The sequence below is a fragment of the Eutrigla gurnardus genome (assembly GCF_963514095.1).
Source record: "Eutrigla gurnardus genome assembly, chromosome: 1".
Lineage (NCBI taxonomy): Eukaryota > Metazoa > Chordata > Actinopteri > Perciformes > Triglidae > Eutrigla > Eutrigla gurnardus.
In genome coordinates, this window is record NC_139915.1 from 393024 (window position 1) to 407132 (window position 14109).

Sequence of the window (14109 nt, forward strand, 5' to 3'; positions counted from 1 at the left end):
ATGTGATTAGACATGGGATTAGTATGGAATTAAACAACATTCTCATTAGAGGTGCCTATGTGGCCTCTAATACATGTTTCTGCATTCATCACATCATTAAATGTCCATTGTTTTGAATATTAAAAACCCCACAGAACTACAGTAATGTCCTGTCCTGTTCTGATTGATGCTCATATAAGAGGGACAGGACACATGCTCATAAATCTAACCACAGAATGTGAGTATGTCTGTATCAACTACCACTGTTTTCTGTGCCTAAAGCACATGGAGATGTAAGTCTTGTTCTCATATGAGGAGGGTAATGGTCATAAATGTATATAGTGGCCACCTGCTCACATGCTAGTTAATCATCCCCACTCTTTAGTCTTTTAAACCCAGTTAGAAAGTTTGGCAATTTATTATAGCTATACCCTGCTGCCATAAAATAATTAATTACATAATTGTCTATGAAAATAATTTGCAGTATTTGAAGTATTAAGACTGTCAGTAGCATGCAAGACCATTGCTGACTGCAAATGAAGGGTGCTAGGCCTACATCTAGTGGCCAGTGCAAAAATGCCACCTCGCCTAATTTTAAGTCAAACAGTGACCACACATGCACACATTGCATTATTGTACTGTAATGAACAAAATGGCATCATGAAATAATCAGCTTGCAAAATAAATGTGAAGTGTAGCATGAATAGCACCCAGCTCAACCTGCAGGGAAACACTGCACAGCTACTACTAGTTTAACTGTAAAAAAAAAACTCAGCTTTTTAGAACAGCTTTTTAATGTGTGATTAATTTTGTGTTTCTGTCTATTGATTGTCGGTTTGTTTCTATTTTAACAACTGACTTTGAGTAATGTGCTTTATAAATTAATGTTGTGTAAAATATTTTTTTAATTTCTAGTCACTTTCTATTTGATATAGCTTTTGTATAGTTTCTAATGTATGTTTAATGTATAATGTATGTTCTATGTATGTTATTGGTACTGGATGCTTGAATTTCCTTCGGGATCAATAAAGTATCTATCTATCTATCTATCTATCTATCTATCTATCTATCTATCTATCTATCTATCTATCTATCTATCTATCTATCTATCTTTATTATGGACTCAGATGGTCCACTCACATCCAACATACACACACACATATGACACATTAAAATACATACTCAAAAATACTGTACTAAAATAGGTGCAAGCTATCATGCCAATGCTTTCGAAGCCTGGATGTGAACCGATAGCCCATCATAGGGTTGGTTAAGGCTATAATGATGCTATTTTCTGATAAATCCAATCGACACATGAAATTGAACATTAGCTTTCGTAACAGTGCCTGACATGTAGGTACATTAGAGGACACAAATAGCTGGCTAGCACTGTGCCACCTAGGAACACGGAGCAACAACCTCATGGCATCATTATATGCCACTCTAAGCCTCTGCATTGTTCTCACTCTGTAAGAGGACCAGAGATGAGCTGTATACAGCGGCGTGACATAAGCCCTAAACAAAGCACACTTAACATCTGTGGAACACATGGACAATTTCCTCAATCTATCTATCTATCTATCTATCTATCTATCTATCTATCTATCTATCTATCTATCTATCTATCTATCTATCTATCTATCTATCTATTATTATAGAAGTTCATAAATCACTAGATTTATGTTTCAAAACGCAACAATAATTTATTTCCTAAACACAGCCCCATTAGCTACTGTGGTATATTGGTAATAATTTCAGACCAACAGAAAAAATATTGTAGGCGAATTAATTGTGTTATACATAAGCACGTTGAATTTCCCTGCATCATTACAAAGATGATAAAAGTGTGATGAATGCGTTCTTACCTACGCTTTTCCTTACATTAAATATCACCTTTTTTACATTAAATATTGAAAATGTTTGATCTATTTTACGTTTCATTGGCTTGTTCTACTGGGGATAAGTATCACTTATATACTCTTTGATAACGTCTGCTCGCCCATTGGCTGGTTAACTCGTATCCCACAATCCACCGCATCGCAACTTCCTTTTTCCCTTCGGCCATTTTCCTCCCTAGCAGGTAAAACGATTTTCTCTACATATTTAGAAATAATCTACTTCAATCCTCGTTATTTAATCGGTGTTCGTCACTTTCACTTACAACCTGAACTGGAGTGTTTTGTCACCTTTTAAGTAAGGTGATTATTGTTTTAACATTTCCTCGTTAAATTGCTGAATTGCGTCTGTATTGGTAGTGATCCCCGGTCAAGCGCTGTTTGTGTGACTGTTAGCATTACCGTTGGAGGCATACGTGTAGCTCCGTGTTTTGATGCCCCTTAAAACATATAAATGAACAAACGTAACGAATGCCGAACTGACGAGGACTAGTTATTATGGAATATATAGCAGCCGCTTACGGGAGTTGCTCATCAAAACGGCTAGCAACCTCGTCAACCTGCTAGCTTAGCATCGCAGACATAGCCACGGTTAACCTACTCATGGCGTGCCGGCATGACAGTCTGCTCATGTTCGCGTCTCATGCTTGTTTGCAGGGAAGTAGGCAGCCATGGCCCCCAGCCGGAATGGAATGCTCCTGAACCCTCATTTCCACAAAGACTGGCAGAAAAGAGTGCGCACCTGGTTCAACCAGCCAGCCAGGAAGATCCGCAGGTGAGTGCCGTCTTGTGCTTCAAATATCCCAACGTGAGCCGACTCGCCTTCCGTAGTCTCAAAGAGCAGGGTAGATGAACATTGTCGGGAATAAGACAATATAACGGTTTCTAAATTAATTGTCCATTGGCTCTATATTTGTGTATATAAAGACATGGAAACAACATAAGTGTATGTTCTACGGCCCTTAGCTTAGCTAGCGTTAGCAGCTGTGTTATTCACCTTAGCTAAGAACCAACTAAGAAGTGTAGCCGGCTCACATTAACTCTTAAATACATTTTGAGATCGGCTAAGCTACAAACAGCTAACTGCACAGTGGGGGTAACAGTGAGTTTGAATACTGACAGCGGTTCCTGTTACGTAGCTCCTGATCCGATAGTGAGTTGAGGGAGTCTATACTGTAGTGCCAATTAACTCAAAAGCTATGCGACAAATGGAGAGCCGCACACCACTGACCGGTAAAGTGGACTTTTTTATAGCTAACCTGGTAAAACAATTTTGATTCTTGGAGTGCCAAAAAAAGACCACAAACTACCCGGTTTCAGTAATTGCTCACAATTAATATATCAAAAGTTATGTTCCAAATTATAATAGGTTGGTCCAACTGTCTATTTGCACTAGACATTGTAGGCACTTGAAAACCCTGTTTAGTAAGTACATTGGGTGATCTTGCATTGATGTGACTGCTTCTGTGTTTAAATTGACATGTTTTAATGGAAGTATCGGGACTCTTCTGTTGAGGGGCTGTTAACAGACATGATTTGGATGGATCTTGTCCAGGATTGACATGCAGTGTGCTTGCAGTACATGATTAGCAGCTTGCAGCTTTTCCCCTATAACGGGACCATCGCAAAGTATGCATCTGACTAGACACAGTTTTGTAGCTTCCTCAACTAGGCGTCAGTGTGACAATAGAATTGGTGAGAGTAACGTAGCTGAATTACTTGCTAACTATGTAAATGTTGTGATGTGCAAATGCATAAATGTCCACAAGACATAAGGCCACTCTTTTGCATCGGTTTGTTAAATCTTTCCTCAGTCGTGCTGAAAACAGACATGTGGTTCCAGAGTTCAGAGTTGTGGTTTCTTAGTTCCTGGGACTGAACAGCGGTTTTGTTTACTATAGTTATGATAAAGATTCCTCTTTTCTTTAGGCGAAAGGCTCGTCAGGTTAAGGCCCGTCTCATTGCGCCCCGTCCTGTCGCTGGACCACTGAGGCCACAGGTCCGGTGTCCCACAATCAGGTACCACACCAAGGTTCGTGCCGGACGTGGCTTCACTCTGGAGGAACTCAAGGTAATACTTTCTCATTGTTTAATAGATGCTTTACATGCAGGATGATTTAATTAGAAACTTAATGTAGTTTTGTCCAAAAGATAATGGGCACTGTTTGAAAAATGTCACAAAGAACTTAATCCATTAACAATGGCGTTCGTTTTGTAGTCATGTAGAAACGTACGACGCCACGAACAAAACTCTAAAACCGAGTATTTATCAAGTTGACTTTCACCCCAGAAATGCTATTACTGCCTACATCGGATGCACAACTGAACAAACTCAACCTTTTGTGATGATTCATGCATCCCACCCAACCAAAAAACTGGTGCTGCTCAAAGACTTGATGTTCTAGCCAAACGGTATCTGGCTATTCCTCCCCTGTACTTGCCTGCTGTGGGAGGAAGGCTAAACGACTGTTGATGTGCATCTCCACAGAACATGGACTTTTTTTCTTTTCTTTTTTTTTACTTTTATTCACAAGTATGGTCAAACACAAATCATTTTAAATTGTCTACTTTCTATAGTTTACAGTACAAATGGCTTTTGTCAGACCTCATCTTCATGAATAATTTCACTCATTCATGTTGTAGAGGGAAACAAATGCCCATGTTGTCATGAAGGTGCATCCTAGATTTTGAACTTCCAAATCCGCCAAAATGGCTCAACAAACATTTCACCAATTTCCTGTAAAAAGCCTGTTTTTAAATGGGCACACAAGATATTTTTGTCCACTAAAAGACTGTGGGAGGTGGTGGAGAGTGTCAGTAGGTTGAAGTGTTGAATCATCTTAAGTGGAGTGTAAATTTTAACACAATATTCTCATTTTAAGCCAGTCAGGGTAAGGCTCAAATTCTAAATATGAATATAGTACACATTGTTGACCAATGTGCAATCAAGCTGCAAGCTTGCCATTGCAGTGAATCTATCCCATGTTAATGGAAAATGACATGTTTAGCGTGGCAGCAGTCAGATGATGATAAATCTCCGGAATCTCTGTATTTACTTGATGAATACTTTGAACCCCTTATCTGAAGACTGCTTTTTGTTGCCCAAAAAATATCACAAAGTGGAGACCAGTATCTCATCATGTTCCTATGTTTAACTTGTGTTGTGCTGTGTTTCTCCTGACAGGCAGCTGGCATCCACAAAAAGACAGCCCGCACCATCGGCATCTCGGTTGACTCTCGCCGTCGCAACAGATCCACAGAATCTCTTCAGGCCAACGTGCAGCGTCTGAAGGAGTACCGCTCCAAGCTCATCCTGTTCCCCAGGAAGGCTTCTGCTCCCAAGAAGGGAGACAGCACTGTAAGTGTATTTTCATGTTGTTGCATGGAGCATTGAGAGCCAATCTGTAAATCATGTGACGGACTGTATTAGTTGGTATAATTAACTTTGAAGTTTTGATTGTGTGGCTTGTTTTCCTGATGGAAAAACAAGTGTTAAACTATTCATCTAAGGCATGTTGTCTGTGGAGTCATCTCAAAATTTGAGTACAGTTTGGGAGGGTTTGTTTACTGTAACTCCAGCTAATTACGATTAATAACAGCTGTTATGAGAAATGTATAAGGGAGGGAGCTCAAAGATTCAAGTCAAAACTGTATAGTTTCTGTATTCAAACTTTTCTAAATGTAGTGCAGAGATTACTGTCTGCAGGTCAGTTTATTGAACTAATCTCCTGTTCCTGATTGCTGCACCCCTTCAGTGAAAGACCATCATTTACATTCTTAATGCCAGTTTAATGGTTTATTTGGTTGTTACAAGCTTCTATTCTATCTATAATGAAACTGGGGACAAATCCATGCGAATCACCCATGTAGTGATTCTTTTTTTTTTTTTTTAAGTTTTGTGAGATTATCCAGCTGATAAAACATCATGGAAACCTGCAATATTACAGAAACTTCCACTGAAGGCCAAACAATGCTCACTTGTCAGTTCACCCTTATAAAACAATGTGATCCCCCTAAACACCCCTTAATGATTCACTCCATTAAGATCTAAGATTTAATCCATTAACTTTGATTTCCCAAACGCTGGCGTTGGCTTGATGTTTGTCTGCCTCATCAACACCTTAGTGAGCAATATGGATATTTTTGTTGCCTTGAAGAATTAACTGTTTGTAATCTTTTCAGGAGGAGGAACTCAAGATGGCCACTCAGCTCTCTGGACCAGTCATGCCCATCAAAACGGTAAATTTTAAGTCCTTAGATTCCAGTAGCACCCAACACATCAACTTCCAAATTAAGATATATTACAATGACTTCACTAGAAATGAACCCGAGTACTTCTAGGTGCAAAATGCTCCAATGAACACTGAACTGTATTTTCCCCATGTGCCATTCATGCATAATCAGTGATGACTGTTGTGCATCACAGCGGTCAGATGATGACAAATCTCCGGAATCTCTGTATTTCTTTGATGAAACATTTGAACCTATTTCTGATGACTGCTTTTCATATTGCTACTTGGGTTTCTATTTGTATCCGGTCAACAGTCCATTACATTTAGCAGTGATGGAAGATAGCACTATTAATTAATGTAAGATGCCGTATGTGGTTACTATCAACTTTTTTTTTTTTTTTCCCCACCCAGGCGCACAAGAAGGAGAAGGCTCGCGTCATCTCTGAGGATGAGAAGAACTTCAAGGCTTTCGCCAGCCTGCGTATGGCTCGCGCCAACGCGCGTCTCTTCGGCATCAGAGCCAAGAGAGCCAAAGAGGCTGCCGAGCAGGACGTGGAAAAGAAGAAGTAAAAAAGATCATGATGGAACTTTGCAAAATAAAGTGTTTAAAAAAGATCAATGTGAGAATGTCATGATTCCACAACTCGGGTTATTTTTAAAGGTGTAAGAACAGAGGCAAGCGGTGTTGGTTCGATGTATCGAATGTGTTGAAATAACTTGAGTTCAGATCGCAGCTCTGACACACCGGTGGTCAAAAATAAAAACGGTATTTGTAATGAGCTTATTTCAACCATAAAAGGGAACAAGAAACAAGGCAGATAAATGGAAGATATTTGGAACGTGGATCCTAAAAGAAACTAGATCGAAGTTTACTAATAGAAATATACTTAAATGACAGCAGAACTTTTTATTCTTGTAGGAAAAGCACAGGTGTATAACAAAGTGTCTCATTACGACATGATGGCGAGCCAGCATGCAGATTCAGGACCATGAAACTGAAACGACTAAATATATAACTAATAAAATGAAGCTATCGATATTATTTACTGTTGTGACTCATGTTTCAGTAACTTAAATCACGACAGCTGTTCAGTTAAATCGTAAAGGTTAGGAATAAATTACTTCCACTCACAAATGCATCCGATTATAAATTGCCATCAGTCTGAAGTGTACAAGCTATGAACTAAAATCTGGCGTTGGTGGATATTAGCCTCTGATTTGTAGCAGTAGGTGGCACTAGAGGCATAAAAGTAGCTCATTAGTGGAGAAATGAAAGCATTAAGAGCTGAGTTTATTGACTGACTGAGGAATTGTAAATCAATTTTTAAAAAAGTTGCCTCCTTTGAAAGCAGGTAATTAACCTGATGTGACTGTAATTGCCACACAACTTGATGGTGTATAACCAGATAAATTGTCAGTAATTTATCAGTTAGTAGAAGAAGGCATTTAACAGAAACTGATTCATGTTTATAGGAACTTGTCCAGTTGAGAGTGAGGTTTTCTTTTTTATTGTCACGTCACTGCAAAAAAAAAAGTAGTCTTCATCAGTTGAGTGTCTTAAATATGACGGTCTATTATATTGAAACACCTGTATATTATCTACAGCATGTTAATATACAGGTGATAGTCGAGGTCAACGGAAGCCCCCGAGGCAGAGGAAGGTCACATGTGCTTTGGCGTTCTGAGCAATGAATAAATGAAACATTAATAAACAAAACCCACCACACTGTTAGTGAGATTGCCTGCTTCATATGCATCAGACAACGTCCACGTCCAAAAATGATCCCACGTGGAGCAGGTGAACAGAAATCAGGACCGGGTGAGACTGAATGTCCTTGTCTGTGTCTTCTTTAGTGTCTCTGTGTTCCAGCTGTCTGAACGCAAATAAATAATTCAGTTAATGAAGGTGAGTGGACAGCAGTTTTGGACCAGGGGTGATTGATATGGCTGAAATGGAAACTCAAATGGATGGTCATATTTATCCTGAAGATAGGACACAGCAAAAGACTCTGTTTACTAAAACATATACGCGTGTAACAGGACACTATGGATTTTGAGAGCAATTTCCTCTTTCCTGAATGTGAAACAGTGTTGAATGATCAACTTCTCCCACATTCATCCTCCCCCGGTCATGTGAACTCTATTTGTCCTATGATAAATTGCATATAAATGCAGTACCAATATCAATATTACCTGTGATGTGTTGCAAATGTTTAATTTCATTAGTTTTTATAAAAAGAAACCGGGTCAGGAGGGGGGTAAGTCGGCTAATTGGGGAGTCTATTTGCTTATGGATCATTTAAATCTTGCATCAAACACCAAACACTCTCCGGTTTTGGTCCTGAAGTGTTCGCCTGGAATCAGTGATGTTGAAGGTGTGCAGAATCAGCTTCACCACTGTGATGTAATGTGTGTATCGTGTTCACGCTTCATAAAGGGAGATCTTTGCATTTGTAGGTCAGCAAGGCAGATATAATGATGACGAAAAGGGGGGGGGGACTCGTGGAGATAACATTTCTGTTAAATGAGCTGTCTTGAAGAAGAGCCTGCTGAAACACAAGCTCTGTGATTGATTACCATTATCAGGGAAGCTGCAGCCATCACCAATAAGACTTCACAATCGATAGCTTCTTTGAGAATTCCCCCCCAAAACCTACCTACGTACAAAAATAGCCCCACTCAAGGGAGCTGCTGGTGGAGAACTGTGGATAACGTTTCACACCCGGAGCTAGTTTGACTGAAAATGTGAGTGCTGAAGAGATCTTCCTATTTGGGTTATTGTACAGGCAATGTGGTCAGTGAGTGGGGAGAAGCAGTGGGGGGGATCTGAATGGATAATCCATGTGTAAACGCAGGGAACGTCCTGTGAGGTGCTGAACCCACAGCAGCAGCAGCAGCAGCAGCAGCAGATGGCGGTTGTTTGGAGCTGTGGTGTAACAGGGCTCAGGTGTGTGCCCCAAAGCAGACGCTTCCTCCTGACCCTGAATACCCACGGAAGAAGAGGCAGCGGGGTTGAATCAACGGCAGGAGAAAACATGGCTTTAGGTGACAGCCATGTCAGAAAGCAGCCAGTATCCGTGTGCAGGCACACATTTCTAGTTTAAATCAACCTGTAGGAGATGTGAGTGTGGTGTTGTTCGGTGTGTGTGTGTGTGCATGGTGAAGCCAAATGTTATATTATTGTGTCCTTTTGAAATCAAAAATATTCAGTCTTAATTCTGCAAAGCTGAAAAAAAAAATGCTCTTTCTGTCTGAAGGACGTGAAGGAAACATGAAATGTCAAAGCCTGCAGGAATACAGACACAAACAGCAGAAGCCTACACATTTCTATTATCATAAAGTGCACTCTAAGCACGCAAGGTTCTTTCAAACCGTTGAGCAAAAGCTTTTATTTTCTGTTCTGCACCATATTTTGATGAACCCAAATTTCCCCAACTCGTTTTTGATCTATTTGATTACTTTGCGTTTGGCCTTCGCTTCTGTTTTGCAGGAACTGGAGGGCTGCTGTTTAGTCCGTGCAATCGGAAAATCTATAAACATTATGCAATGTCTGGAAATACATTCATGAAAATAATACATTTGTGGGTGGACTGCCAAAAGGGTCAAGCTTAAACGTGTTGAAACGGTGTTACATAACATACATGGCTGTAAAAAAAAAGAGGAAATCTATACTGTTTATCAGCTCAAGATCATTCTGATGTGGGTGACATTAGTATGTGTACGTGCATGTACAGCATACATGTGGGTGTATATATGTGTGTGTGTATTCCAGCTGTCTGGAGCTCCTACATGGAGATGTGGTTTAGATGGACACACTTTAAGTTCCTGTTGAGTTGCTGTTTTTCATCATTGAGGTGAAACCAAACCTGCCACGACCAGTTGATTCAGAGATGAATTGCAAATTGAGTTCAAATTGACAATCTATAATAATAATAATCTATAGATCCCAGTGAGGATTATCATCTCAGCATCTGGTTTCACTTTTATACACATCTCTATTTGAGATTGCATGTTGTTGGAAAACCTGGTGTCAAATGCTAAATCCTAATGTACAATGTGTTGCCTGGTATGTAAACATGATCATATTGGTAATGAGGGCTGTTCAGTGTGACACGTTAATTACAGTGGTAAACTGAAGCTGGAGGGCAAAAATCAGATATTTCTTTCTAATATTAAAACCCCTCTATGGAGCCTGCAGAGGATTGAGATTAACTTCAACTCAAAGGAAGTGTGAGATATTATTCTGCGTGTCTTAATCAAGTTGAGCAAATCAGACTCAAAACTACGCGCGTATTTACCGCGTTTCTATCCAGCTGCGTCGGGAAAGCTGCTACTCAATAATCGATAACCCCCTCCCCTCCCATGTGATGCATTTCCATCATGTCGTCCTGTTTTTAAAAGGCTCCGTTTTTGGAAGTGGACTCCCAATGATCGAGTCCCAGCGAAAGCCGCGTCCTTACATCAGCAGCTCCAGTCCCCACCTCCCCGCCAGCCCGCTCCCGCCTCGGCAGTCCAGCCAATGAGTTTCGGGCGAAGAAGAAGAAAGAAAAGAAATCAAGCAGTGTGTTGTGGGGAAGGATTAAAACAGGTGTGTTCTAGAGTAAAGAACGACGACAGGTAGGAAGGGAATTTCTCCTTCTTCTTTTTTTTTTCTGGGACTTGATCGTCAGCAGTTTGTTGGTTGATGAGGAGGATTGAGGCTGTTGTTTTTTTGCTTTTCAGCAGCTGTGTGATTTCTTATTGGAAGTGACAAACGATGTTATCAAAGTAGACGCTTCATTTTAACGCGTTTCTTCTCGTGAACTAAAAACGAGATCGTCCTTTTTCTTGCGACCCCGATCGTTTACTGGATTTTCCAGGATTAAGGAGTTGATTTATAGTGATGAATTATTAATACACCCTTTAGGTTTTTTGTTTCTTCTTACGGTATCGCCTTCCTTATTTAGTTGTTGGATCGAATATGTTGCTTTACTAAGAGTTTTTTTCTTTTTTACATTACAACTTTTGCTTGGCTCATATTTATTTGCAGTCTGTGAATCTGATTTCCTTCCGACCTTTATTGAGTTAAGTTTGAGTTTTTTTTGGTGACATCTGGTTTCCAGACTCACAGCTTGCAAAGACAGAAACACGGGCGCTGTCCGTGGTGCTGAAATCGCTCATCGCGCAATTGCTCGTTTGTCTGCTTAGAAGAACGCGAAGGATGCTGGAAGCAAAGGAAGCGTAACCTTTAAAGCAGTCAAGCAGGGTCAGACACCCTTTGCTCAAGGACAGCTCAGCAGGGCGGATGCTCGCCACATTAATCAAAGTCTTTTTTCCCCTTAGTTTTATGTTCTCCTCTGGGCACTCAGCCATGTGTCTGCTGGATTCTTGATCTGATCTGCCACTTAGTCGTATTACCCATTATTCAATGAGGTGGAACAATATATTTTCTCCTGAAAATGCTAATATCAAGTGTTTTTGTGTGTAGCTTTGTTTTGACTGACACTTATTGTTGTTTGTACTGGAATTAAAAGCATTTAAAAAGAGGAAGCGCCACATTTAACCATCTTTCTCACATTTTTCCAGGGATCTGGTCTCGGCTCCTGAAACAACAAGCCCGCCACCTTCATGTCCCGTCTCTCGTCATTACCGAGGTGAGATGACACCTTTCACAGGAGGGTTAGCTCTCACAGGCAGTGATAACCGACGTGGTTTGCTTTGGTCCTCTTGGGGCTCAACAGTAATCTCTCTCTTCTTTTGATTTCACGACATCTGTACCAAGTCAAGAGAGCCTGTCTTCTGTGAGCGTGCCACGTCTTCACTGAGATCCCTCGACCCACCGCTACGTTTTCCCACCCCTCGGAGCTACCACATTGTTCTGCTTTGCTGGCTCCTCTCGCCCTGAGCCAGGATGAATGATGTTCAGGAGGCCACCTCCCCTGCGACCAGCCTCAGCGGTCCAGCTACCTGCGTCTCCAAAGTGGAGCTGCGCGTGTCTTGCAAAGCGCTGCTGGACAGAGACACGCTGAATAAGTCGGACCCGTGTGTCATCATCATGGTGCAGACCAACGGACAGTGGACTGAGGTGAGCACTCCCCCCCCTCCCTTTTTCTTCTTCAATCTGTCAAATACACAGTTGGACCTGGAGGGAAAAAGTGTGAAGTTGAAATCTCCTCACCCACCTCATAGGCAACTATGCGTGTAACTTTTGAAAATGAATCCACCATCTTTTATTAATCTTCCCATCTGAGTCGTTACCTATAATATTTAATAAGTAAAGAATCGTGCCGTGACTCACAAATATACAGTTCAAATTATTCAACTTACAGCGCCTTGAGGCTACCCAGCAACATGTTTTCTTAATGGCTACACAGAGTTTGTTGTACAGAAAGACCCGAGGGAGAGCCTTCCCCCCATTGACTCACACATCTGGAGAAGCTCAGATTTAAAGACGAAGCAGTGGTGATGTGTGTGATCGGGATGCATTTTTTAGTCCCACTCCAGTTACACCCAAAACCCTGTGTTGTCACGCAAGATCGACCGGGGAGATGAATCTGTTAATGGTTTGCTGAACTTGCAGCTGTTTATCACTCCTTTTCGAAAAAGATCACGGCTGACACAACAGCTGTCTGATTAAGAATTAAAAATGTCAAATGCAGAATCCATTTTCAGAGAAGGCGAGAACATCGTCTGCCTCCGCTTTCCGCTCACGCATGACAGATTGTATAGTGTGCCCATGTACGTACTCCACCTTTGTCCACAACAACAGTGGGTTGGCAGTGTGGTGAGGTGTGTTCCGGTTTACTTTCTTGGATCGGTCCCAAGCTGATTTGGAGCGTAGGAGGCAGGTCTCTCATTTCCCTGTTAATTAAGTCATTTGGTTGACGAGGGAAAGTCAAAGCACATGTCTTCATTCAGGAGAGGATGTGTTAAAACATGGCAGAGGATATCTAATTGCATCTGTTTTTTTTCCACCTGCTACCAATTCAATAAAAGAGACATAATGACAGATAATTATTAAGACTAACTGGCAGATTCCTTCCACATTGGAGCCGTTCATTGTTTGGGTTGGGTGAATGTTCTATGGCTATTTTCTATCTATCTATCTATCTATCTATCTATCTATCTATCTATCTATCTATCTATCTATCTATCTATCTATCTATCTATCTATCTATCTATCTATCTATCTATCTATCCATCCATCCATCCATCCATCCATCCATCCATCCATCCATCCATCCATCCGTCTATCATCTGTCTATCATCCATCCATCTATCCATCCATCCATCCATCCATCCATCCATCCATCCATCCATCCATCCATCCGTCTATCATCTATCTATCATCCATCCATCCATCCCCCCCCCCCCCCCCCCCTCTCTCTCTCTCTCCATCCAGACTTGACAGTCATGACAGTGTACACAAGTTGTCCAATCCTCTGCTGTCAAATCCCCCAGCACTGGGAGGAACCATCACTTGTGCAAATTGTTTACTTACGTCAACAGCTGAGTAAGACGCTGAGCCCACTCATACCGCCGCCACCTTCTTCTCTTCTCTGAGCTCCTACTGTATGTGACTCGCAACTGTTATTTCTCCAATATTTATTCCTTTAGTACCTTGTTTGGCCACCTGTTCGCCTCCCAGGTCAAAACGTAGTTGCAGGATAGAGATGACTTGACATTTTTCAGCAGGTTTCTTCTCTTTCTGTGTAAACTGGACTCTACGGGGCTCCTGTGATAGTGCACTAGTTCAAATCGGATCTTTATGCCGATATCTGACCTAAGCCCCGCAGGCTTGTTATGATGGAGAGATAATGCTCCACCTCCCCGGCAGAATTGATTAGAGAAAGCCTTAATTTCCATGTCAGGTATCTCTCTGTAATTCTGGCCACACTCCAACAACAAAGAGGCGTCACAGACGATCCTTCGTTGCCCCGATAAGCTTTCATCAACGAACAGACTCGTCCTAAATCTGTCCATGCAGATGGCACAAAGGGAGGAGGAGAGGACAATGAAGAGAA

General features: G+C 41.2%; 2 protein-coding genes across 2 annotated transcripts in view; both read left to right on the top strand.

Annotated features, from left to right (window-relative positions):
* Positions 1-2003: 2003 nt before the first annotated feature.
* On the top strand, positions 2004-6736 carry rpl13 (ribosomal protein L13). Its single transcript, XM_084017309.1, has 6 exons — positions 2004-2059; positions 2532-2649; positions 3804-3945; positions 5059-5232; positions 6057-6113; positions 6518-6736. Exons 2-6 carry the CDS (start codon positions 2546-2548, stop codon positions 6674-6676), a joined length of 636 nt encoding a protein of 211 aa, XP_083873435.1. The 5' UTR covers positions 2004-2059; positions 2532-2545; the 3' UTR covers positions 6677-6736.
* A 5243-nt stretch (positions 6737-11979) lies between these two features.
* Positions 11980-14109, top strand: part of cpne7 (copine VII) — a 28841-nt gene continuing 26711 nt past the window's right edge. The window contains exon 1 of the mRNA XM_084013840.1: positions 11980-12170. Within this exon, the coding sequence (XP_083869966.1) occupies positions 11997-12170 (174 nt within the window). The 5' untranslated portion in view covers positions 11980-11996. The remainder of the gene's footprint in view (positions 12171-14109) is intronic.

Bases quoted from the DNA above. Each gene is read 5' to 3' on its own strand.
- rpl13 (XM_084017309.1), top strand. From the start codon at position 2,546: ATGGCCCCCAGCCGGAATGGAATGCTCCTGAACCCTCATTTCCACAAA. The intron at 2,650-3,803 runs GTGAGTGCCGTC...TCTTTTCTTTAG, and splicing joins CCAGCCAGGAAGATCCGCAG to GCGAAAGGCTCGTCAGGTTA. The intron at 5,233-6,056 runs GTAAGTGTATTT...TAATCTTTTCAG, and splicing joins CCAAGAAGGGAGACAGCACT to GAGGAGGAACTCAAGATGGC.